This window comes from Salminus brasiliensis, chromosome 1 (genome assembly GCF_030463535.1).
Source record: "Salminus brasiliensis chromosome 1, fSalBra1.hap2, whole genome shotgun sequence".
Classification (NCBI taxonomy): Eukaryota; Metazoa; Chordata; class Actinopteri; order Characiformes; family Bryconidae; genus Salminus; species Salminus brasiliensis.
The window spans coordinates 67,744,996-67,768,911 of NC_132878.1; the positions used below are offsets into that span (position 1 = coordinate 67,744,996).

Consider the following 23,916-nt stretch of genomic DNA (forward strand, 5'->3'; position numbering starts at 1 on the left):
AAACACTATTGTGCTCTACTGTACAGCATGCATCTCCTAAAACTGCACACTGAGGTCAAATGGTCACAATGGTTCACAGCACTTTACTCAAAAACCTACTGAGGTTTGGAGTATCTTCTAGGCCTGCAGTGGAACTTCTTTGTCCATCCAGCTTCTTTCAGCACAGGATTTTCAGTGTGTTACTATAACTCTACTATAACTGAAGCGTGTTAGACTCTGTTCTTCACCATCCTTTTGGTGTAAAATAACACACAGAAGCTCTGAAGTGAGAGAAGTGAGCTATAGTAAAGCAGTCCGAGTGCTGAACCAACACAACAGAACCATATTAAAGGCAGAAAACGGAGTTAGTCATTATTTTAATGACATTTTAAAATAAAACAGGGAGAAAGTAGACTGCTTACTTGACTAATATTTATTTGATTACTAGAAGTAAAATATTAACGTCTGTAAACAATCAGGAATGTAAAAATTCAGTACAAAGAACTCAATACAAACACAATATGAAGAGCTTTATTCCTTCCAACATGTTAAAATGTTACACATACACTGAAACAGAACCTCTATTTAACACAATGACGTCTAATTCCAGCAGGTGAATTAATTATGAATTAAATATTAATTATGATTTAGCACTAATATGTCTTATTTCACCACAGTACAGGATGTAATTTGTGTGTTCAATGAATCAGCAGTATTGTTTTACACTAATATTGGATATTTTAGTATACAATAAATTCAAGTGTGCTCAACCTCATCAGACTGGTGCTGGTGAACATTCTCCTAGTGTTTAAAATGTGCAAAGAATGATGTTGAAGGTCTAAATAAAACCATAAGAAGTACAATGAGGTGTTTCTCACATCTTTCACAAGAGCACTTAGTGAACCTAATAAGATTAACAGCAAAGAGTAGCACCACCACCTGTTTCCTCTCCAATAACAGACTTTACAGAATTTTTATCAGCAGTAAAACCAGGAACTTGACATCGAATCTCCCTCCTACAGCTTTGCAGCGTTACTCCTGCTGTACTGCACCTGACTCAGCTCTGCTAATGATCACACCCCTCAGGCTAGATCAGCAGTGCTGTACCACAGCAAACACAGAAGTGTAAAGTGGAGCTGTGCCCCGGGGAAACACTGGACTACAAAAAGTCAAAGGTAGTCATCTGTGTTCCTTGCTTAACGCTAAGCCTGGCATGCTACAATATTTTGCATCTTAATCACTGAATTAAGACATTTTGTAAAACTTTTACGTTTTTTACGATTTTTACTGTAAAGGCGTTAAAAATATAGAAATGATCGCATTAATTGATTATCATGTTAACACATTATTAACATATCAACTCAGACAGCACTAATACAGTGGCATACTGTATATATTTATGTATTAATATGCTGTAACTGATGAATAGAATATTCTTGAATATTCCAGTGTAACCCCACAAGATTCAGGGCTATGGCTTGTTCACAATCATCATAGGACCAAAAAAAAATGAAAAGAAATGTGCCTTATTTTATTGTATGCCTTTTTGGAAATCAGGTCATCTTTGACTCGCTTTGCTTTTCACAGTAACAGAGATTTTGACCTGGGGTCTAAACCTGCCTAGGTTTTGTATGCTTCTGTAAAACCTGACCAATATTTGCTTCATAGATGTACATCTATTAAATCTAAAAGACTAATTGATGAAATTAAGCTAAATGCACACACTGTGAGTTCAGGACAGTCTCTTCAGCCTTCACTAAATCTCTTTAGTAATAAAGTCAAAGCTGAAGTTCCTTCCTTCAAATCCAGAACAAGGACTACGAATAGCATCTGAACCAGCCGTCTGTGACCTGGTGAGATCGAATACCTTCATATGTTTGCTCACAAAGTGATGAGAAATCTTCTGAGCCCAAACCAACTCTTGTCTGGAATGTTCTTTGAGGAAACCTGGCTGGTGTGATGTCTTTTTAAACAGCATTTATTTCTGACAGTTATATTTCTCTCCAGGCTGAGCACACACACCGACGTGGCTTAGTGAACACAGGGCTGACCTCATCCGTGTTGTGGTATTAGTGAGACAGATTAGCTGAGACATCTGCTGAGATTTAGATGGGTTTTTTTTGTTCTCCATCTGCCTGCCTCCAGGCTCCTGCAAGCTCACATAGCTGTGCTGTAATTGTGCTTCAGCCAATATTACCTGAATAGATACGCGTCATTGGCTTTTGCTTTCAAAACAGCACCACACAAATGATCACTGGTTTATGTGGTCCACCAGGCCAATGGCTTCTGTCATGCCTGAATCATCACACACTCTCATTAATCCACATGGTGTTGTTCAGTAATCTTTAACAGACTTGCTTATGTGGTTTCTGACACTGTATGACACATTATCTATAAACATGGACTAAGGTACACAGCAGCTCTAAATACAGAAGCAGCAACAATGCTTCATAGCAAGTAGAAAATAATGTGTAGTAGATATTGAATAATTCCTAGTAGACACAAAAGAATTTATAGTAGATACTAAAAACTAATAGTAAATACTGCATAATGAATGGGTTACTGTATAATTCATAGCGTATACTGTATAATTCATAGAAGGTAGAAAATAATGTAGACACTGAAAAATTAATAGTAGATACAAAATCATTTATAGTAGACCATGAATGATTTATAGTAACTGAAAAATATTTATAGTACTGAAAAAAGTAATAATAGATACTAAATAATTACTAGTATTACTAGTAGATACAGAATTATTCATAGTAGATACTAAATAATTTATAGTAGACTCTGAATAATTCATAGTAGATACTAAATAATGTATAGTAGGTACTGAATACTATATAGTATAAAATATTTATAGTACTAAAAAAGTACTAATAAATACTAAATAATTACTAGTAGATACTGGATAACTCATAATAGATGCTGAAAAATTACTGAATAACTCAGAGTATACCGAATAATTCATAGTAGATACGGAATAATAAGGCCTTAATAGTGGATTCATCGCTGAATAACAACCTGTGGTTTGGGGATTAAAGTAGGTGCTGGTAAGTGTGTGTGTGTATGTATGTGGATAGCCAGGAAAAACAAACAGTGATCAGTGAAGAGTAGTTAACCTCTGGGCTGCTAATGCCCCTCTGCCACATGACCTGCTAGCCCACACAGGTTTATTAATCTCTTGCTCAACGTATGTGACCTCCTCTTTCAGGCCCTCATGCGTCACAGCTTGTCTGTGCTGCCGGGCTGGGCCTGGCTCTGGACGAATAGGCTTACAGAACATCGCTATAGCAACCGCGAGCCAGCAGCCACTTCAGCAGAGTGAGGGAGGGAGTGAATGTGAATTAGCTGTTCTCCCTTAAGATACAAACTACAGGCTCTAAAGCCTCTGAGCTGCCTGAGGGAGGGGGAGGGAGCAGAAAAGAGAGGGAGAGAGAGACAGAGAGAAATGAAGTAAAGGAAAGAAGAGGAGGAGAGAGGGGTATGCAATGTAAACAAGAACAGAAGCTGATAAAGGAACAATCTAAGGGAAGGAGGTTTATAACCCAGGGATTTGTTATTTTGGAATAAGTGGTTCAGTGTGAAGAGAAAAGAGCTGAAGGTAGGTCCTGGGTTTTATGCGTACTTATGAGGACTGTTGTATCTGGAATGTACTTTACTGATGTGTGTGTGACTAGTAATAATGATAACTACATGTTCAGCAGATTCTCAGAAGAGCTGGATTTTAAACGTGATAACGTGTTACTGCCTACTATTACTGTTTCTGATACACATGATTACTATCCAAACACAGCAACTCTGAACGCTAAATGCTGCTCTTGTTGTGTCTGAAGGAAAGTTCCTTTGCTCTGTGTGTGTTTCGCAGTGCTTATTCATGCTGTCAGGTTTGTGATGAAGTTTGGACACAGTTTGTTCAACGTGTAGATTTCATTACACTCAAAATCCTCTTATTCTAATGAGTGACTCTCATATTGAGATATGAAGATTAACACTCTTAATGTTCTTTCATGTACATTCATCCATGTTTCATCCAGGACTAAAGAAGTGTGTGTGTCTGTGTGTAAGATTGGTGTCATGTTCACAACAGGGTTTTTATACTAATGTAGTTTGCCACATGGTCCTTAAATAAGATGAGTCAGCAAATATTCAGCATCCAAACAAATTGTGCCAAAAGGGAATTTGGTGCTATTCAGTGGATAAATGCTCTAAAGGAAGTGTCGGACCACAGGGGAGCCAAACCCTTAGAGCCTGAGCATCACAAGAATAAGCTTGTCTTATCCACATCTTTATAGAGAAGGCACAAGAAGTTTTGAACGCTAAATGGCCTGGAGGAAACATCCCAGGTCCAGTATAGAAAGAACACAATAACTAGAGAGCCTTAATACTAATGCCTGACTTGCCTGCTTGCCTGCTGATCTGGCTAGCTAGTTAGCTAAATGACTAACTAATCATTTTTACAGATAGCAGCTTGTGGTATCTTTAAAAGCACTTTTAATTGATGGAATTAATTGTCTGAATTAAATACATATGTTCTGAAATGTTTCTTTGACTGTCTAATAAAATGTGAAATTGGCTAACACAATTTAGAAAGTGCTAGAAGCAATTGGTCTTTTTAGATTCAGTTCCACATTTGTACTAAATGAGTCAGAGGGTGTTTCAGGCCTGACCTGTTGGACATCAACTATGTTACATTTATTTTAGAGTGTGTGAGGAGCAGGTTGATTCAGGGACCTAAAAAAAAAAAACATAGAACAGACCCTTGAGGTACACCACTCTAAATTACATATGAATGAAACTACTTCTGCACATAGGTAGGTCACAGATAGGCCAACCTACTCAATAACAGTCTATATTGTAAAATACACTGTTTTTATTATAATTATGATCTGTGTAACAATACTGTCAGCTGTTTCTGTTTTTACAGTCCTCTTTTACTCTGTAGTTTTCCAGGAGTGTGTAGGGAAGGCCTGCAGACTTAAGGTGTGCGTTGACTCAGGGCCATGTCGTGGTTCATGTGGAGTGAGCCTCAGTACCGGCGGCCTCGTCGCGACCCCTCAGAGGTGGTGACGGACACGCTGATGCTGGAGCTCAGCTGGCAGTTGAAGGAGGCCCAGCGGCTGCAGCGTGAGCGGGACAACCACTACCGAAGGTTGAACACTGGCGTCGACTATAGCTGGCTTATGAGCGCCCCACGCAGCACCTACGACATCAGCCAGGCAGAGAGGCTGAGCCTGGAGGAGCTTTGTGGCAAACTGCAGCCATCGTACTGTGGGGCAGTTATACTGAGGTAACACGCAAAAGCATAGCTATGACACGACATACTGACTGGGGTCACCTGGCTCAGGGAAAAGAACTGTGTATGTCTGGTGGATTAAAGATTAGATGCATGGACACTGGCAGCTGTTTGCCAAACCTAGCATAATGACACAGGACAGACACTGACACAGCTTATTTAAGCAGCTAATTAATGCAACAGGTAAATACCCAGATTGCAATAACCCTGTTGGCTTCAGACTATTTCAAGCTCAGTAGTTCATGAACAAAAAGAATAAAACAGCTAATAATCTGGGACTTTAATATCTTAGCTATCTCAAAGTTATCAGCCTAAAAGTGACATCACTGTTCATTTCTTTCCCAGTGAGCACCTGCAGATGAAGTTGCCCATAGAAGTCCAGTTTTGAGCCTGGTATTAATTTGAATTGGCTCATAAAAACATGCTGTTAGGCTATTTACATTTATGGCCAAATTGTGGATTAACCAGGTTAGCCTTGACATCCACCAAAGAAAATGAAACGCCTCTGGTAAAATTCTAGGTGCCCCATGAATGCTTGCTGGGTTGACCCCAAAGTTGGACACTTAACTTTGCTTTAGTCTGGGCATGGTCTTTTCTTTGCCATTACTTCCTTTACCATTTTTTCTTCAAATAACTAACTAGCTGCGGCATTTGGCTTGGGACACAGCTCTGGTAGCTAGCAAACCAGAGTATATAATGCTATGATTAGGTTAAGGCTTCGCAGTGACATTATTATTGACAGGCCAAAAGAAATGAAGTGTCTGATAAAGTTTCTTCTACACCTTCTACAAGATACAGCACACAAAGTTTTTACACTAATTGTTAATGAATACAGAGCATGATGCATGAGACCCTGTTCAATAATAGCTTTGAAGAGATTTGGAGTTTAGAACATATGCAGGGTTTTGAAAAATGGTCTTATGGAAAGCTTGCATCAATATTGCTTGCTAATGGCTACTTATTTAGAAAGGACAACCATTATGGTAGCTGCAGTGTGCAGTTTTACAGTATGGCTTTCCTTTAAAAAAAAAAAAAAAAAAAAAAAAAAAAAAAAAAAAAAAGAGGGCTTCTGTTCTTTACATGGAGTTATACAGTAAATGGGGTGTAGCCATTAGAGTACAGACTGAAGGAAAAGTGGTTTTCAGTCTTTCACAGGAAAACATTATTTGTTTATTTATGCCCTTCTTGTTGCAAGTTTGACAACAGAGTGGCTAGAAGGCTGCTAAACGTAAAGCTGTTTTAGAAAGAACAGGATAGACAGTGATTTGTTGACCAGTGTCTGCTCTGCTAATCATATTAGAAGTCCATTTAGGCCTCTTAGAATTTGTAGCTATTAGGAGGCTTCATCCAGGGTTGCATGTTCTATTTATTTCAGTATGTTTGGAGGCATGCATTGATTTATGTATGCAGAATTCTGGTTTGGATTGAAAAAATACAGTTTAGAGATTCTAACATAAGTTTACAAAAATAAAAAAACACAAACAAGCGCAATAGTAGTTGTGCAACTTGTTCCTTCAACTGTGAACCAGGGCAGAAGTTTATTTGAGGGCTTTTTGAGATGTGAAGGTTTAAATAAAATAAAATAAAAAGGGTAAACTTGAATTCAAGCTAAAAATCTACATATTACATATTACAATTTTAATTATTATTATTGTCCTAATGCAAATGCAGCTTGAACTAATGCTGACAATGATCTGCTCATAATATCCAAAGCTTTCTATGCAATGCAGAAAGGCTTTGAGATTTAGCCATAGATATAACTTTTTAATGCTTCAGGAAAAATTGGAGAGATTAGTCCCACCCCAGTGGCCTATTTTAAGATTTCCAAAGAACTCCTTGGCCTCTGAAGAGTAGTATAAGTGGCTTTGGCAGGCTGAAGTCTCTGCCTTGATAAGCTGCAAGCTCAAGTGCCCAGAAACACAAAGGGCAATTAGCGGAAATGCTAACATATACACAGAAAACACCTTGTGTATAGATAATGAAAGATAATGATAAATCAGAGTTAATATCAAACTATATATATATATATATATATATATATATATATATATATATATATATATATATATATATATATATATATATATATATATATCTATATCTATCTATCTATCTATCTATCTATCAACAAAATATTATTTAAAGAGCCCATGACCCCAGTAAAAAATGACTGAGGCTTATCTCTTAAAGTCTGAACAAAATATAATATGAAATGGAAAGTGGGAAATAGTGCATGTGTAACTGTGCTGTGTGACGTGTGTGATGCATAGACATCCTGGAGCCTGAGTGTATGTTGTTATTCTAGCAAAAGACACTGTAGCTAATTCCAAGGCAAATGAAACATCTTAAATATCATGTTCTACTTACTGGTTCAATATGATCCATGCATACAGTGTGTGCAGAATTATTAGGCAAGTTGTATTTGAGAGGATTCTTTATTATTGAACAACTACGTTCTCAATCAACCCAAAAGACTCAAATATCAAAGCTTAATATTTTTGGAAGTTTTTTCTTATGTTTCTTGTTCAAAGGTGGTTGTTTTTCAGCCTTCCTTACCTTGGCCATGTCCTGGAGTATCGCACACCTTGTGCTTTTTGATACTCCAGTAACGTTGCAGCTCTGAAATATGGCAAAACTGGTGGCAAATGGCATCTTGGCAGCTTCACGCTTGATTTTCCTCAATTCATGGGCAGTTATTTTGCTCCTTTCCCCCCCCCCCCCAACACGTTTCTTGCGACCCTGTTGGCTATTTGCCATGAAACGCTTGATTGTTCGGTGATCACGCTTCAAACGTTTGGCAATTTCAAGACTGCTGCATCCCTCTGCAAGACATCTCACAATTTTTTACTTTTCAGAGTCTGTCTAATCTCTCTTCTGACCCATTTTGCCAAAGGAAAGGAAGTTGCCTAATAATTAAGCACACCTTATATAGGGTGTTGATGTCATTAGACCACACCCCTCCTCATTACAGAGATGCACATCACCTGATTTACTTGATTGGTAGTTGGCTTTCAAGCCTATAGAGCTTGGAGTAGGACAACATGTATAAAAAGGATGATGTGATCAAAATACTCATTTGCCTAATAATTCTGCACACAGTGTATGTATATGCAATGATTATATTTCTGATTCTGTAATACCATTAAATAACAAAGTTGGATGGGCAAGATCCCCAGATCTCTCACACCTTGTGTAAACTGCGGCAAAATATTAGTGGTAATTAATTATACTGGCAAAATCAGACATAACATTACAACTGATGAAAAGTAAATAATATCTCATTAGGAGTGGCACCTGTCAGAGGAGGATGTATAAGGTAGCAAGTGAACAGTCAGTTCAAGCAACAACAACAAAAAAAAAAAACTTTGACTTTGACAAGAGCCAAACTGAGATAGCTAGAAGACTGGGTCAGAACATTGTCAGAAAGGCAGGTCTTGTGGGGTGTTCCTGGTATGGAGTGGTCAGTACCTACCAAAAGTGGTCGCATCTGCTGTGCCAGATTACACAGGTCACTTTTCTGGGTTGCACACCTCAACATTCATATATACCCTAAAACCAATATTTTTCTTGAAATAAAGGCTTTTTCAAAAACATTTACTGATGTTTAAGCAGTTAATGTCGAGTGTGGGGTAGAGGAGTACAAAGCCCTCAAAGATTGGATCCTAAAGCAGTGGAGCTGCTGGAACATTGGAGCTCCATCCAATACCTTTGGGATGAATCGGTACCTGACCTCATGGGAGCCCTAGGCAGCTTCCTACATTTGTGTGGTGCAAAAAAAACAGCCCCTACTATAGGCATTGAAATCTGAGACCTTTGACCCTCGTCTTTCCTGCAGGTTTCGGCAGGTGCTGATGGAGAATGAGCCGGAGGTGCAGGAGGTTTCTGGACTGTTCCGCTCTGTGCTGCTGGAGGCTCTGGACCGGATGCAGGCGGAGCAGGAGGCGCAACGCCTGTCCCGTCAGTGGAACAACAAGCGCTCCATCAGCATGTCACTCCTCAACTTGAAGTCTCGCGTGCGCATTAACCCATTCGGCAGCTCTGTGGGGCTGACTGCCAGCAGCTTTGGCTCAGAGGAGGGCTCCGGAGAGCTGCAGACTGTATCCCAGGACGTGGAGAAGGGCCTGCAGCATCCCGACAGAGCACAGCGATACTGGAGCATGCCTGACTTCAGACACAAAGGCATCAATGGAAACGTGTAAAAGAGCATTAGACTGGGAGTAAAAGAGGATCTGAGTTTCCAGAGAAGCAGTTCCTACTACATTTATCACAGCTACGGTTTAAGATGATAGTTCAGCTAAAGTTTAATTGAAGTTTTCTTTCCTCTCTCATAATGTAATCGGTCAGCCAAGACATGTTTGCTGTCTGAGCGTTATTTAGTTTTACACTGGAGCTATGAGGCTAATGTAGCAAACCAGGAATCATCATACACACGCTCACTTGCCTATATACCCATTCACACAGTACTAAAAGGAATTTATCCTTGTTCTCTATACTGTCATGAGAAGACATTCTACAACGAAATTGCAGCACCATGCCTAATGCAGCACCATGCCTAATGCCAGGCGCCTATAGGTTCATGTTGATCTGCTCCAGAGAGTCCTATTCGATGGGCAGTCAAGCAGTGTGTGTGCATTTGCACATCTGTGTCAGCAATGAGGTAAACTTAAATTTATTTAGAAGGAGTGTCCACAAATATTTGGACACATAGTATATGTATCTACACACAAATCATCAGCATTCAAATTCAGTTCTGCTTATCCTTTGTTTAACCTCATGCTCATCTGATAACAATAAACAATAATTATTATTTGAATTAAAATGAGTTATAATTATTATTATATGACATATTATTTGGTGAGAACCATACCTTTAAGCTGGCTGCTGCTACTGGTTTAGCAATGCTAATGTACTTCAGCCCATGTTTAGAGAGAACAGTAAGTTATACAGTGTCACAAACCACATAAACTAATCTTTAGAAGGTTACTGAACAACTCCACACGATTTGAAGCGAGTGTGTGATTAGTTAGTTAGCATCATGCTAATGAGGTGGAGCATGGAACAGATTGTATCTACATTGCCTAATTGTTAGCTACATCAGCTACATAAACCTTGTCCGGTGCAAAACTAAAGAAACAAACACCAGACACTGGAAACGGGGAAACTGCATTTGTGGCGCTTTTTGTTTGTTTGTTTTTGCCAATTATTGTTTTATGTCTAGTTGTAAACATGGCACAGTGTATCCATAACTTCAGTGTTTCTGAATACATATACAACAGCAGAAAACTACACATAAGATCAGAAATGATTGTCCACTGTAAGGCAAACGCCTACTAACAGAAACCTGCAATATGTTCTACAAGCTGAAGCAAGGACGTTTTATTTAAACTGTGTGCATAAAAACGTACAGGCATACATTTATGTATGAAATACAGGCCTAAACTTTTTTGGAGTGTGTTTGTATATCAAGATATGTATATCTTATAACTGCAGTGTGTGAATTTATATTAAATTATATAATAAATTATTACAAAGAACTGTGACTGTGGACAATGGGCAGAAGACACACATTAAAGGCAGAATTTAATCACCAGTGAGTGAAAGCACAAGGTAGGGGTTTCTAATAAAGTGGCCAGTCAGTGGAAGTACAAGGTGTTTCTAATAAAATGGCAAGTGAGTGGAAGCCCAAGGTAGAGGTTTCTAATAAAGTGGCCAGTCAGTGGAAGTACAAGGTGTTTCTAATAAAGTGGCCAGTCAGTGGAAGTACAAGGTGTTTCTTATAAAATGGCAAGTGAGTGGAAGCCCAAGGTAGAGGTTTCTAATAAAGTGGCCAGTGAGTGGAAGTACATGGGAGGTGTTTTTAATAAAGTGGCCAATGAGTGGAAGCACACGGTAGGTGTTTCAAGTAAAGTGACAAGTGAGGAAGCACAAGGAAGGCATTTCTATGCTTTGATATGGAAACCATCCACCCAAAACAGGATCATGTCTGCAATTCATTTCCAGTAATCGTCTTGAATGGATTCCTGAAACACTTAGGAAGTGAGGAAACAGGTCATCTAATTTGTGCTAAACTGATTCTTCATTATCTTCATGTGGAGCCAGAAGCTTAGCAACAAATAACAGAAAATGCATCACAACACTTCCATTTTAATAGTAAAATGTTTTGTGTTTCGGCGAATGAAATCCAAAATCCAAATCTACACATTCAGGTCACATGACTCATCAGATCAGAGCTGTGTGAAGAACAGAACACTGCTATACTGTAACAGTTATAGAAATGGGACATGTAAAGGAGGCAAATTCATGAGCTACACTATATGTCAGGATGATTGTGGACACCCCTAACGAACGCATTTGGCTACTTTAAGCTGCATCTATTGCTGATACAGTTGTGCAAATGCACACACAGTTGTGTAATCCCTGTAGAGAAGCACTGCCAATACAATAGGAATCTCTGGATCTGATCAACATGAACTAGGTGTTGAAGAGCACAGAGAGAATTGAGCTGTGGAGTAGTTCAGCAGTGTTCTCTGGAACGATGGAGCTCCATCCACTTCTTTTGGGATGAGTTGCGGATGAGGTGGGTGGCGATCACCCAGCATTCTGTTCTCACTAACACGTTTGTCACTGAATGCAATCAAATTCTCAAAGGATGATGATCAAATAATGATCAAAAATCAAGTAGAAAGCCTTCCCTGGATTGTCAATACAGGTACTTCAACAAAAGCAGGATAAGCTCTCACCCTTGATTCGGGAAGAAACAATGATTGTGGAAGTGTTCCAGTACTTCCACTGTCCATATTGAGTTCCTTTTGTATCGTTCATTTGTGTGCTCTCAGTGATCAACACCAGGTCAAACACGGAGGCTGAGCACTACAGTTATTCCTAACCTCACATACATGTACATTTAGGGCTACGGATGACAGATTAGTTTTTATGACTGAATAGTGAAGGTATTCACCATCATCCAGTATGAATCTGGTGTATATAACTAACAGTCTGACAGTAATAACTGTGGAGTAAAATTTTATCCAGTATGAATCTGCAGTAGGAGTAGCTCCTTCCGTAGTCTTGTTCTGATTGGCGGCATGCTGATATAAAAACAATACCAACAATACCTGCTAACCAATCCTATTAAATGCAGGCATTTTGTGGGAATTTGGGGCCTGATAAATTCTGAATATACCAAATACAAGAATAAAGTAATAAAAGATATCCAAAAGTGCTTCAGAACAGTTCTTCTTTATGCAAAGACCTCTCTTGAGAGGCTGGTGTTTTTCAATTAGGACATGAAGGCCCACCACTGATTATATAAAGAAGTGATTTGAATTTTACCCACATAAAGATCATTACTATAAGAAACGTAGTGATTGAGCACCGCAGGCATGAACTACTAACTGCAAATTCACCTAGAGACCATCTAGAGACAATGTGACGTGCCTACTAATGTAAAAGGTTTTACCACAGGAGAAATAGGAGGACAGGTTTACTGTTATATTTTCACTTCTATCACAACAGGACAACATGACAGAGGTCAGAGAACACTGTGATTCATTATGAAACTGACCTTACTTCTACACTGCCTTGACAGATGCAATGCCTATACAATGTTTCCATACAAAGACAAACTATTTTCTATGTTCAATTGTTAGCTAGTCTTTCATGTTCAATGACATTTTACCACACAGTTAGAACAGTGTGACCTTTTCCTGCCTCTAAAGGGGTTTTCCACTTTCCTTTGGCAGTATAAAATAAAAAATATATATATTAAATTGAACATGCTGTAATTTCTGACATTTGGGGATAAAAAAAACAAAAACAAAGAGGTATCCTGCTCAAATAGCATGAGGCGCTATTTTTTAAAGGAGGATGCGAACTGATTAAAAAAACTATTATAAACACATTTGAAGATCATTACTGTTATCATAATGGTCTACATATAGGTCAGAAACATTAACAGAAAAAGAAACCATTAATGTGTCTGATTATTTAACAGCTCAGAAAGCCTTAACAATTCAAGCACAGGCTGGGATAACATTAAAAGTTTGGACACGAGATATTAACAAAATAAAACGGTTCTCTCCGACAGCCGTATGAAGCCACACAGTACTGTCCGTTACAGAAGCTGGCCTTTCCCTGAGAGCGGCGTGGCCTGGGTAAAGGAAAGACTGAAGGGGAAGCACAGAGCTCCGACTGCATCAAAATGTAGAGTTCAGGAACTCCAACAGCTCAGCACGATTTTTATCTCTCTAAAATAGCAAAGAAAAAGGGAGAAAGGTCAAGGTTATGTAGTCTGTGCCAACCCTCCAGAAACTGTGTAATGCTTACTTTTCTCAGCTTGTAGAGGTTTAAAACACTGACAGTGGTACGATTTGAGTACAATTGGGTTGTAACATCAGGTGTATGCTTTGCATATTTGATATTAAAATTGCACAGGAAAGGGTTTTTCAAATACCAGGTATGTGCAGAATTACAGCGCAAGCAGAATGAAATCAGCAATCAAGACGTTAAACAGCAACACCAGCTCTTCAAGCTTCAAGTACGGCTCGGCTTGACCCGCCATCCTTTAAGATCCATGATAGACAAGCATCCAGGCCTTTTTCTGTCCGAGCACGGAAGTGGTGGAATGAGCTTCCCCTTGCTGTTCCCTGCTGCCTTCAAATGCCAACTGAAGACACACCTCTTCTGAGAGTAGTGTAGTATTGTCCTCTTTTGTCAATAGTAGTATCTAAGCTAATCTTTTGGATCCTAGCTGATACAAACTGATACAGAAAACTGATACAGAAAAGTCACTCTGGATAAGAGCGTCTGCTAAATGCATTAAACGTATGTGTAAGTGTCACTGAAATATGAAGCAAATTCACAATCTGGTAGTGTTTTCTTTGGATAGTGTATGACTTTGTCTGCTTGCCAACGAATCTTAGACAAAAAAAAAAAGTCTCAGAACAGTTTAATGCACGCAGTGTCTGCAGGGACAGGGGGCCCAACTTAAAAAGTGAACCCACCTTTAATGTGCGCTTTCGCATTTGTCTAGAGAAGAAAACTGGCTGTTTTCAACTAATGTACACCATCTCCAGCCCCTGCTAATCCTGAGAAATCAGCCACAATGCCTACTGTCAGTCGGACTGCATGAAGAGCTGTGCACTAGGCTTGCTACGGCACGTGCCAATACGTGAACCTGCTGGCCGAAAGAGGAGACATTGTAAGTGGCGCGAGAGATAGTGGAAGCGGGCAAGCGAGCCGAAGTATGCGCTAGTCTAATGGCTAACTCTAGATTGTTAAAGGGGCTGTTACTGTGGTCATTAACAACCCCATAATGAGTTAATATAGGCGTTTTAAAGCCGGAAAGGTACCAAAATGTGCAGAGCAGTAACTTTATAGCTCTATTTGGGTAGCTTCTTTAAGTAAATAGACCTGCCCATGACTACACCACTCCTCCAGAACCCAAAAAAAGCGTGGGAAAAGAGGCAGGGCTTAAAAGCTGCTGGTGTTGCTCTTTAAACTTGGTGCATACTTTGCAAGTTGAAGATGAGTACATAAACACCAGATAATTGCATTTTACCACTTTACATTGTAGTACCTACAATACACATGGTAGGTTTCATACTACTAACGTACTTCAATATCTAACGATTAAAGTTTGTACTATACATTACTTGTAATTGCTGCACATTTACATTATGAAATACTAGAGGGCATCATTTTCTGAATATCATGAATATTTGTATTAGTTACAATTCAGATGAACAGCTATCTTTACATGCATGATTTCATCCCCGCTCTACATAATTAGCCAACAGCAAAAGTTATACATGCAGTGAGAACTCAAGTCACCTGCTTGTCCTTCTTTGATTTCTTCACTTTCATTTTGATCTTCTTCCCTGAGATCATGCTATATGAGCCACTTCGATTCTTCTCCTTCAGATACTGTAAAATGAATCAAATGTGTCAGCATACAATAAACTTCACAGGCAGTTTATAGTTTAGGGAAAAAAAATAAAAAAACAACAAACAAAAAAAACAACAACAACTTACCTTTGATATCTGAACTGGACCAGACTCATCTTCCTCTCCCTTGTGCTTCTTTTCCTTCTTTCGCTTGCGTGCTTTCTCTTTTTTACGTTTCTGTTTTTAAAAAACACCTTGTTACTTCAGAATCACAAATACTGTATTGATCCCAGGAGGGAAATTACAGTTACTCGTTTCAGATGTGAGAAAATAATAGTAACATTACTATTATAAATAATTTTTAAAAGCCCCCCCCCCCCCCCCCCCAGTCACATTAGTCATTGTGGTTGGCACAGTAACAAACTGTTGCTGTATCTTTCACTTGTGTACTACTGCTGTATTGTTTTCAATTAGTATGAAATCAGAGCAGATCACTGTAGTAAACCATCATCCCCAACTTTAAGTGTCTATCTGTTTCTCTGGTGATTACTTTAATAACAGAAAGCCTCTTATGTCTAAGGTCCAGAGACAACTGTTGTCCCTTTAAACGCCCATTTTTCCATTTAGAGTGTGTCTTACTGCACTTTCTGTGTAAAGAAGCTATATCAGCTAGGCGTGATCAGGGTTGATGCTAAATTGTGTGGAATCTTCAGGAGCAGTGTTTTGGGATCACTAAAAAAAATATACCTTTTTGCCAGGCCTCTCCTTTTTCCTTTTCTTTGAAGCTTTTCTTTTCTTTTGGTAAGAATCTGGTGAAGGAAAAAAATAAAAATCATAAAACAAGAGCACACAGTCTCACAATTAAACAATTTCCTCCTATGACAATCAGAATATTATCATCATCCCTGGTTTGAAAAGAATGTGGCCCATTATATCAGCTCCATTTACCTCAGAGAAGAACTGTAGCCCATCTGTTTCTCTGCATACTTTATTAGCTTCCTTTCACTCTATTCTTTAAACGGTCAGAGCAGCTATTATTTGAAACGCTGCCCACAGGGCGCTTCTAGTTGGACATTTCTATTCTTAGTCCAGCAGTGACGCTGAGGTACCAGCACAACACACACACACACCCCCCACCACAACCACGTCAGTGTAACTGCAGTGCTGCCAATGACCCACCACCTAAATAATAGCTGCTATGTGGGGTCCTGACCGTTGAAGAACATGGTGAAAGGAGGCTAATGAAAGTATGCAGAGAAACAGATGGACTACAGCCTGGAATGACAGAACTACTAAGGTATGTCTGTATGGTCGTTGGAGCTGACAGAACGGGCAGACTTCATACCAGACCAGGGGTGATCATCATAATCTGGTATTCGAACACTACTACCTCATAGGAAGTAACCACACAGCTTACAACACCATAGCACACAAAGTGAGTGTGTGTTGTTTCAGGGTAGATCAGGTATCAAATATTAAATATATAATTAATAATAATCAAAATTAATAGTAATTTCATTAATTGTACTGTATTTAACTAGTCATCTTTAGCAGGCAAGTTCTGTGTTTTGTGCATCATTTAAAAAGAAAGACGAGAGTTTACCGCTGCTACTGGAGCTACTCCTACCGCTGGACGAGTCACTGCTAGAGGACCGTGAAGACGATGATGAGGAGGATGAAGACGAAGAGGAAGAACTTACAGATGATGATGATCTGCTTCTGCTACGTTTTCGCTTCCTCTCATCTTGTCCTAAAATAATAATTAAAAAAAAAGAAAACAGAGTTGAAACCAAAACTGAACACTGTTCGTGTCTCAGGTGTGAAAAGGGGTGGTTTAGTCTAGAGCCTGGCTGACACACCGGCTGATGCTACTGACAATCCAAAGGTGTTTTTGTTTTTTGCTTAGGACACATTGATAATTAGCAACTGTAGTTGCGGCTGAGGAAGTGCCAGGATTCACATTTGAAATCTCCTGATGACAGAGCTAAACTTTAGACACTGGGGAGCCCAACAGTTTTCGGTCCATTTGCGCTTTCACCATCACACAATGTGAGCACAACTACAGCAGCTTCTCGAATCTGATCAAACGCTGTGGGGTAAACCTAGAAATGTAAATCGATATTCTCTCATACTGAGATGTTTCTCTTCCTTATATGGGCCACAAGCTGCTTTTCATAGCAGTCCCTACTGGGGATGTAATCACAGTGGACGGTTAACAACACCCCAGACGAGAAGGACTGCTGGAGTGAAGTGTTTTAGGGGAAACTAACCTCTACTCTTCGATCGTCTTCTCTCTTTTGTGCGTGTACTTGACTCGCTCCTCTCCTTGAAATCCACGTTTGCAGACTGTGCAACACAAAAACACAAAGCAAACACTGTTCAACAGCGAAGAGCATCAAGGTAAAAAAACGTACCGATGGTTCAGCACTGAGGCCACCGGGCTAGCTAGCCTACTCAGTGAAGTCTCAGTCCAGTGGTACACAATCCACGACTGAAGTTTCCCTTTAAACGACGAAGCTGAAGATGGTTTCTTCTTCCAATCGTCCGTTTAACCTGGGGACTGAACTGATCACTCCAGCATCGTCTTACCAGGTACATTTCAGCACTGCCCTGTCCTGTCCCGGCTTTAGCATTTTAAACCTCATGGTGGGTTTGGTATAATGAGCTGATGGGCTTCAATCAAGTAGCACTAGCTAGCTAGCTAACTTGTATTAGAGAAGGTATCTAGTGTTAGCCAGCTATCTAGCTAGCTACTTAGTTAAACTGGCGCTAGCTAAATGTCTAGACAAATCGGTTTATCTGCCTCCTTATCTGCCTTGGATATCTAGCTAGCTATCTACCTGTCCAGTGAAACCCAGGTGTCTCTGTGTGAAGCGGTCTTTATCAGTGAAGCTGTACTGATGTGTGGGTTAGCTTCATGCTAATGCTAATTAAAAACATGAACGCTTTACCATAATGAAGAGGCGCTCCGGAGGTGAACCCTGTAGCTACGTCGTTCCGCCGTAAACACTTTTAGAGAGTCTCCATTATTGCTGTAGTTGGGACTAAAATTCGTATTGTTTGAGTAACTGAACAGGATGAATGATTAACTTTAGCTGAGCACAAACACACACAAATACTCCATCATGCTCCTCTGCGCTGTGCGGGGTTTCCTCCCGCCGCCTCTCCGGAGCCGCCTACCGGCTGGAGCCGCTCGGGCACCCCGCCCCTGCAACAGCGCTGACCAACAAGAGACATGAACAGATAATTAAATAAATAAACTGTTTAAATTAATAAAAACATATAGCTACGTGATTTTAGCGAGTTTCTAACAGAAAGTAGCACTTGTTTCAACATTTGGGTTTATAACGCACTTTCTCCCTTTTAATTATGCTCTTATTTATATGCATGGACGCATGATCCAGGCATGCACCCACACTCACACATATACAAACACACACACACACACACACACACACACACATATACAAACACACAAACACACACACACACACACACACATATATACAAACACACACACACACACACACATATACAAACACACACACACACTCACACATATACAAACACACACACACACACACACACATATACACACACACACACATATACAAACACACACACACACACACATACAAACACACACACACACACACACACACACACATATACAAACACACACACACACACCAATAATTAATTTGTGTTCCCTCGTCTTTGTGATAAACTCTTCTGGACTGGATGAGAAATATGGACACTAAACTATGGAAGCCAGGGAGAATTCAGACTAATCTAAAGTTCAGGTGAATTTGATCCCTTAAATTAGCTCAAATTACTCTTACAAATTTAACTGATAGAATTAAGTCATGTTTTTCAAAAGGGATATATTATTATTATTATTATTATTATTATTATTCAGTTTTATTATCTTATTGCATTTTTTCAAGCCTCCAGATGATGAAGGACTGAGCACCTGGGCATCCTCTCTAACACTTCCATTTCAGAGTCAGGTAATTACAGCAGCTCAGAAGTACAAGTACAATGAAACGCAAACAAGAGTAAAGCAAAGTTAAGAGCAAAGTAGCCTCCCCTATATGTGCAGATACATAAACAGAATGAAGATTAATGAGAATATAACAGAGCAGTTAAATGTAACGTGCAGTAAGTAAATGCATAAATATCATGCAGATGGCAGTGCAGTGTGTATTGTATTGTATTCATAAGACTTAAGTTCTGAATATCCAGTATAATATTTAAACTGCTAACCAGAGTACTGGAGGTCTGCTCAGTCAGGCTTTGTAGAGAACATTTACCAGGTGGAGTTCTGAATTGACTCGTTCAGAAGTCCTCTGGATTTGAGGGAGGACACTTTCTGCCCGGTTGCTGTACCTGTTGTGAGTTGTGTGAGACTGCTGCGGTTCTGAACACTCCAAAATACGAGATAACATGATTATATGATAAACATGTTTTATTTGGCTCAAAGAGTGAAGAGGCCGGTTTCTGTTTTATTCGGCCCCAACGTACACGAGCACGATACAGGCCTGCAACGAGGGGTGTGTGTATGCCCACATTCACTATTGAGTTTATGCTCGTAAAGCACTCACTTCTGAGCTGAGTTTACAATATTAATATTGTATTTACACTCTTAATATCTAACTGTTACATTTACACTGGTATTACTGGCTTATTGGGTCCTATACTTTTGAATACTTGCTTAGTCTTACTGAGTTTGTAGTCAGCATACCAAATTGCTAAGTCCATATTTATAAAGGCTGAGCTGTTAAGTATAATCATTTTATTGAGTTATTGTTTTATACTTAAAGAGTCTGAGCTGATAAGCATATGCTCATGATACTGAGTTACACTGTCTATTGACATACTTTTTCTCTATTAAATATAAGCTATAACTATATTAGTTATATAATATATAACTATATTTGTGTTTAATACTTGTTACATAGGGAATGGAAGTGAGGGCGCTACACAACATTTATTTTACTGGTTTAAAGAATATGAACACCCAATCTCACCAGACCAGTTCAGAAAGATTATCAGATGAACGTCGTCTGATTAAAACACATTTCATTTAGAAAATGGAAAGGTGTCTCATGGAGGAGATCAGATTTCTATCAAATAGATTTCCTTCATGTTTTTATTGAGAAGATTGAAGCAGAAAGAAAGAAGGAATGTCATTCACTCTTATTTGGTTTAAACTGATTATTATTTATTCATCCATTTTTAATCCTGCATTTCTTTGCCTAATCAGTTTCAATTCCATATATTAATCATTTGTAACCTAATCATTTTTATCTTATTCCTTATTATTTAAACTGTAGTATCTTTTTCTAGCTATTTGAGCTTTACTTTACTTTAGTTTAATTTAATTAAGTTTAGTTTAGTTTAGTTTAGGTTTTTATTTGGGGGGGGTGTAGTTGTAAGAAGCTGCTGGGTGATGGTCTTCTTCTGCTGGTGGGGAACTGAACAGACTCCGTTGCGTCTCAGCTGTGCAGGTTAAGGTACGACTGAACTGGAAGAGACAAACGTAAAAGAGATTAGAGGCTTTTTTCTAATCTCCCTAAAACACCACCTCTAAACTCAACCACTACTTCACTACAATTCCCACAATTCCCTGGGACATACCTTCTAGTTTCTGCAGCTTTCTCCTTTCTTCCACGTTTTCCTGGAGCTTCTCCATCAGCTCCAAGAACTCCAGGAGGGTTTCCCTCGGCCAGATCATGCGCTGAACTTCCTGCTCATCAATGCCCTGCATTTTTTCAGTCACAAACGCATCCCAGTTTACTTCCTCTCTCGCACACTCAGAGCTACAGAAAGAGGAAACGGGAACAAATTAGAACCTCAAACAAATACAGAGCAAGTCTGAGTAGCATGTAGGAGATAACAAGGTGCCTCAAACACTTGTTAAGATTAAAGGCTGTTAACATGAGGCATACAGACCAACTGTGGGGTCATCTGTGGAAAAGTATGGCATGGGCTGACCACTCACCTGTTCAGTTCCCCTTGCTTCTGCTTTATCTGTTGGACCTCTTTGGTAAGCTCCTTCCTCGTGTGTTCAAAGCTGCTCACTGTGGACAAACAGCACATTGTGGAGCGTGATTTTTCATCAAATGTAAAAAACTACTGGAACTCCTCTGCTGCTGCTCTGTGGTCTATGCACTTCAGTACTTCAGTGTTTTCAGCAGTTTACAGTGTTTCCTAGCACTACTTACCCACATCAGCCATCAACACCATCTTCACCATGAACCCAGCCAATACCACCCAGAGGACGATGAAGATGTTCACTGCAGTGCTGTGCAGGTCTGGAACCCTCCAGGTGTCTTTTAGAAGGTCGTGCCAGTTGTCTCCAGTGAACAGGATAAACAGGGTGCAGACGGAATTGCTGAGGTCTCTGTATCAAAAGTGAGGAGTGTTATCAGCAGACCTGTCAGACTACGTTGTAGCAAAAGCCTCAGAATTAAAGAAAGACTCTAGAATAGACTGAGGCAGAGAGAGAGAGAGAGAGAGAGAGAGAAAGGGCGATCAGTGACTGTTTCCTAAAGAGGTCATTCAGTAGTGGGGTTGTACGATACTGAATGCAGGATCTTAGAAAGGATTCAGAAATCAGGGAAAAATGAACTCACTTGAAACTGTCCTTGTAATTCAGGTTTTCTGTGTCTGACTGAGTGTACTCTTCAAACAGGGCGATGCCCACCAGAGCGAACACGTATCCCAACACAGCGAGGAGCAGGAATGTGGCAGTCGTACCCTGCAGAGAGAAGCCATCGCTCTCAGTACTTCTAATAACAGGATGTTTTACCAAGTCAACTGTGTTTGTGTTTTACTCCAAACCTTTAAACTTTTGACGATGATGAGCAGAGTGAGACGCAACGGTCTGATCCTAATGACCATCTTCAGTGTGCGGAGGACTCGGAATTGCCGGAGAATCACCAGAAAACCAGCAGTTTGTGTTTCCGTAAAGGCATTGATGACCTCAGGAAGGACGGACTACCAGAACAAGACATACAGAACAGTGAGATACAGCACACTGCTACATGACATGGCAAACTGACCTGTACTAATGGTTCTTTCACACACACACACACAGCTTCATGATTCTCACCAAGATAGTGACAGTGAAGTCAAAGATGTCCCAGGGGCTTTTCCAAAACTGCCGGAAATTGTCCAACCATTTGAGGAGCATCTCCAGGAGGAAAATGACCAGTATGCACCAGTCCAGCGCAGTAAGAACCAGCTTGGCTCTCTGCATGCTTGGGGCAGTACTATCAGAAAGCTCTGAAAAATAAAAGAATGGAGCAGGTTACTCTCAGGTCTCAGACTGAAAGAGACACACAGTTGTTTTCCATATATTTGCACTGATATGGAAGCAAAGTGTTCATTTCTGAACCACATTTCCCACAATCCTCATGTGTTATGTAATCTTGACCTCACCTGCCTGGACCACCAGCACAACCACGTTCAGGAGGATCAGAAGCACCATCACATTCTGGAACAAGGTACCTAGACACACTGGTTAAGGACAAGGCACTTTCATTTCATGGAAGCCATTCATGGCTTTCCCAGTGAAGAAGCATGGCTCCAACAGAACATTCAACATGGCAGGTTACACTCCTGCTGAGGTTTAGTAGAAGCACAGGTATGAGAGGATACTTCCTAGGATCCTCTGAGCTGTGTCCCTGGGCAGGAATTTAGCCATGTAGCTCTTCATCCCTCCCCTCTGCTCTTCTTCACACAGTGATGAGGTCATGGTCCTGTCTTGATTGAAGCTCACAGCAGTCTGGAACTCCTGGTGCTTTGCAAGATCCACGCTACCTCTGTAAAACAGTTAGTTAGTGGAACAAACAGAAGGACTACTTACCTGACTCTCCGTATAGTCCTTCTGAAGTTGACTGCATCCAAACCACACGTCCTTTATGACAGCAAGTGTGTCTCCTTGGTTTCCTAATACCGCGTCTGAAATTCAGTGCAGCTCACTCTGCTTTATACTGACCAGCTGATGATGTCATAATGCCACCCCTCCCTCCCCTGTCTACCACTGTGATGTCATCAGTGCAGACATTCCACACTCACTCAACTGTGGAATATGGAGATCTGATAGAGGACCAGGGGGTGGGGGCAAAGGGTGGAGTACCTGTCCATCATTTCCTACTGCAGCCACTCTCCTTAACAGTTCATCAGAAAGAAAACAAAAAAACCCACAAAATCACAAAATGAACAAAAACAACCATCATTTTAGATCAATCATTCTTGATTTGTGCTTCATGGCAATAAATAGCATGATGAAGTTACTGCAAACAGAGCAGATTTACATTATTACTTTATTATTTCATCAGAAGAGAGAACAGTCTGAAAGAGAAAGAAAAAACACCTATTGATCTGCATTTACAAAATGAATAATCCAACAACCATCTAGTGTTTCATATTTATTCAGAAATCTGGGGGATATGTCAAAGTTCAGTCAGAGGATTTTATACCAATATTAACTCCCTGTTAATGCTCTTGTTCTCAGATGCTGGAGAAGCAGGTCTTCACAAACAACTGGACACATGTGAAATGTGTTTGACTGAAAAATGCCTGATTCCTAAAGGGTCTCTTCTCTGCCTTGCTCTGCCGCTAACGCTTGTGGGAAATCCTGACTCCAGACCCGGTCCTTGGAGGAATCACTGTCTCAGTGTTTAGCTTGTTCTTTCTCCTTTCTAGCACTTTTCGTCGTAACTGCTTTTAGATCATGTTTACAG

The 23,916-nt window shown here is 39.9% G+C and overlaps 3 protein-coding genes across 3 annotated transcripts; 1 reads left to right on the plus strand and 2 right to left on the minus strand.

Moving 5' to 3' along the window:
* The first annotated feature begins 3,392 nt into the window (after positions 1 to 3,392).
* rd3 (retinal degeneration 3, GUCY2D regulator) lies at positions 3,393 to 10,813 on the plus strand. Its single transcript, XM_072687542.1, has 3 exons — positions 3,393 to 3,586; positions 4,928 to 5,272; positions 9,114 to 10,813. Exons 2-3 carry the CDS (start codon positions 4,986 to 4,988, stop codon positions 9,475 to 9,477), a joined length of 651 nt encoding a protein of 216 aa, XP_072543643.1. The 5' UTR covers positions 3,393 to 3,586; positions 4,928 to 4,985; the 3' UTR covers positions 9,478 to 10,813.
* A 589-nt stretch (positions 10,814 to 11,402) lies between these two features.
* LOC140562136 (uncharacterized) lies at positions 11,403 to 18,382 on the minus strand. Its single transcript, XM_072687553.1, has 7 exons — positions 18,115 to 18,382; positions 17,434 to 17,509; positions 16,767 to 16,913; positions 15,911 to 15,972; positions 15,311 to 15,400; positions 15,110 to 15,202; positions 11,403 to 13,524 (listed from the first exon to the last, which is right to left on the minus strand). Exons 1-7 carry the CDS (start codon positions 18,115 to 18,117, stop codon positions 13,474 to 13,476), a joined length of 522 nt encoding a protein of 173 aa, XP_072543654.1. The 5' UTR covers positions 18,118 to 18,382; the 3' UTR covers positions 11,403 to 13,473.
* Positions 18,383 to 19,613: 1,231 nt separating this feature from the next.
* On the minus strand, positions 19,614 to 23,051 carry LOC140562191 (cation channel sperm-associated protein 2-like). Its single transcript, XM_072687643.1, has 9 exons — positions 22,829 to 23,051; positions 22,610 to 22,678; positions 22,281 to 22,453; positions 22,010 to 22,165; positions 21,802 to 21,926; positions 21,391 to 21,569; positions 21,168 to 21,246; positions 20,804 to 20,985; positions 19,614 to 20,690 (listed from the first exon to the last, which is right to left on the minus strand). The coding sequence occupies exons 1-9, from the start codon at positions 22,923 to 22,925 to the stop codon at positions 20,662 to 20,664; spliced, it is 1,089 nt and encodes a 362-aa protein (XP_072543744.1). The 5' UTR covers positions 22,926 to 23,051; the 3' UTR covers positions 19,614 to 20,661.
* Positions 23,052 to 23,916: the final 865 nt, after the last annotated feature.

Bases quoted from the DNA above. Each gene is read 5' to 3' on its own strand.
- LOC140562136 (XM_072687553.1), bottom strand. The intron at 15,973-16,766 runs GTAAACTCTCGT...TTCCTTCACCAG, and splicing joins GAGTAGCTCCAGTAGCAGCG to ATTCTTACCAAAAGAAAAGA. The intron at 15,401-15,910 runs GTATATTTTTTT...TTTTAAAAACAG, and splicing joins AGGAGAGGCCTGGCAAAAAG to AAACGTAAAAAAGAGAAAGC.
- rd3 (XM_072687542.1), top strand. From the start codon at position 4,986: ATGTCGTGGTTCATGTGGAGTGAGCCTCAGTACCGGCGGCCTCGTCGC. The intron at 5,273-9,113 runs GTAACACGCAAA...TCTTTCCTGCAG, and splicing joins TGTGGGGCAGTTATACTGAG to GTTTCGGCAGGTGCTGATGG.
- LOC140562191 (XM_072687643.1), bottom strand. From the start codon at position 22,925: ATGACCTCATCACTGTGTGAAGAAGAGCAGAGGGGAGGGATGAAGAGC. The intron at 21,570-21,801 runs GTGAGTTCATTT...CTTTTGATACAG, and splicing joins AATTACAAGGACAGTTTCAA to AGACCTCAGCAATTCCGTCT. The intron at 20,691-20,803 runs GTATGTCCCAGG...TGTCTCTTCCAG, and splicing joins AAAGCTGCAGAAACTAGAAG to TTCAGTCGTACCTTAACCTG.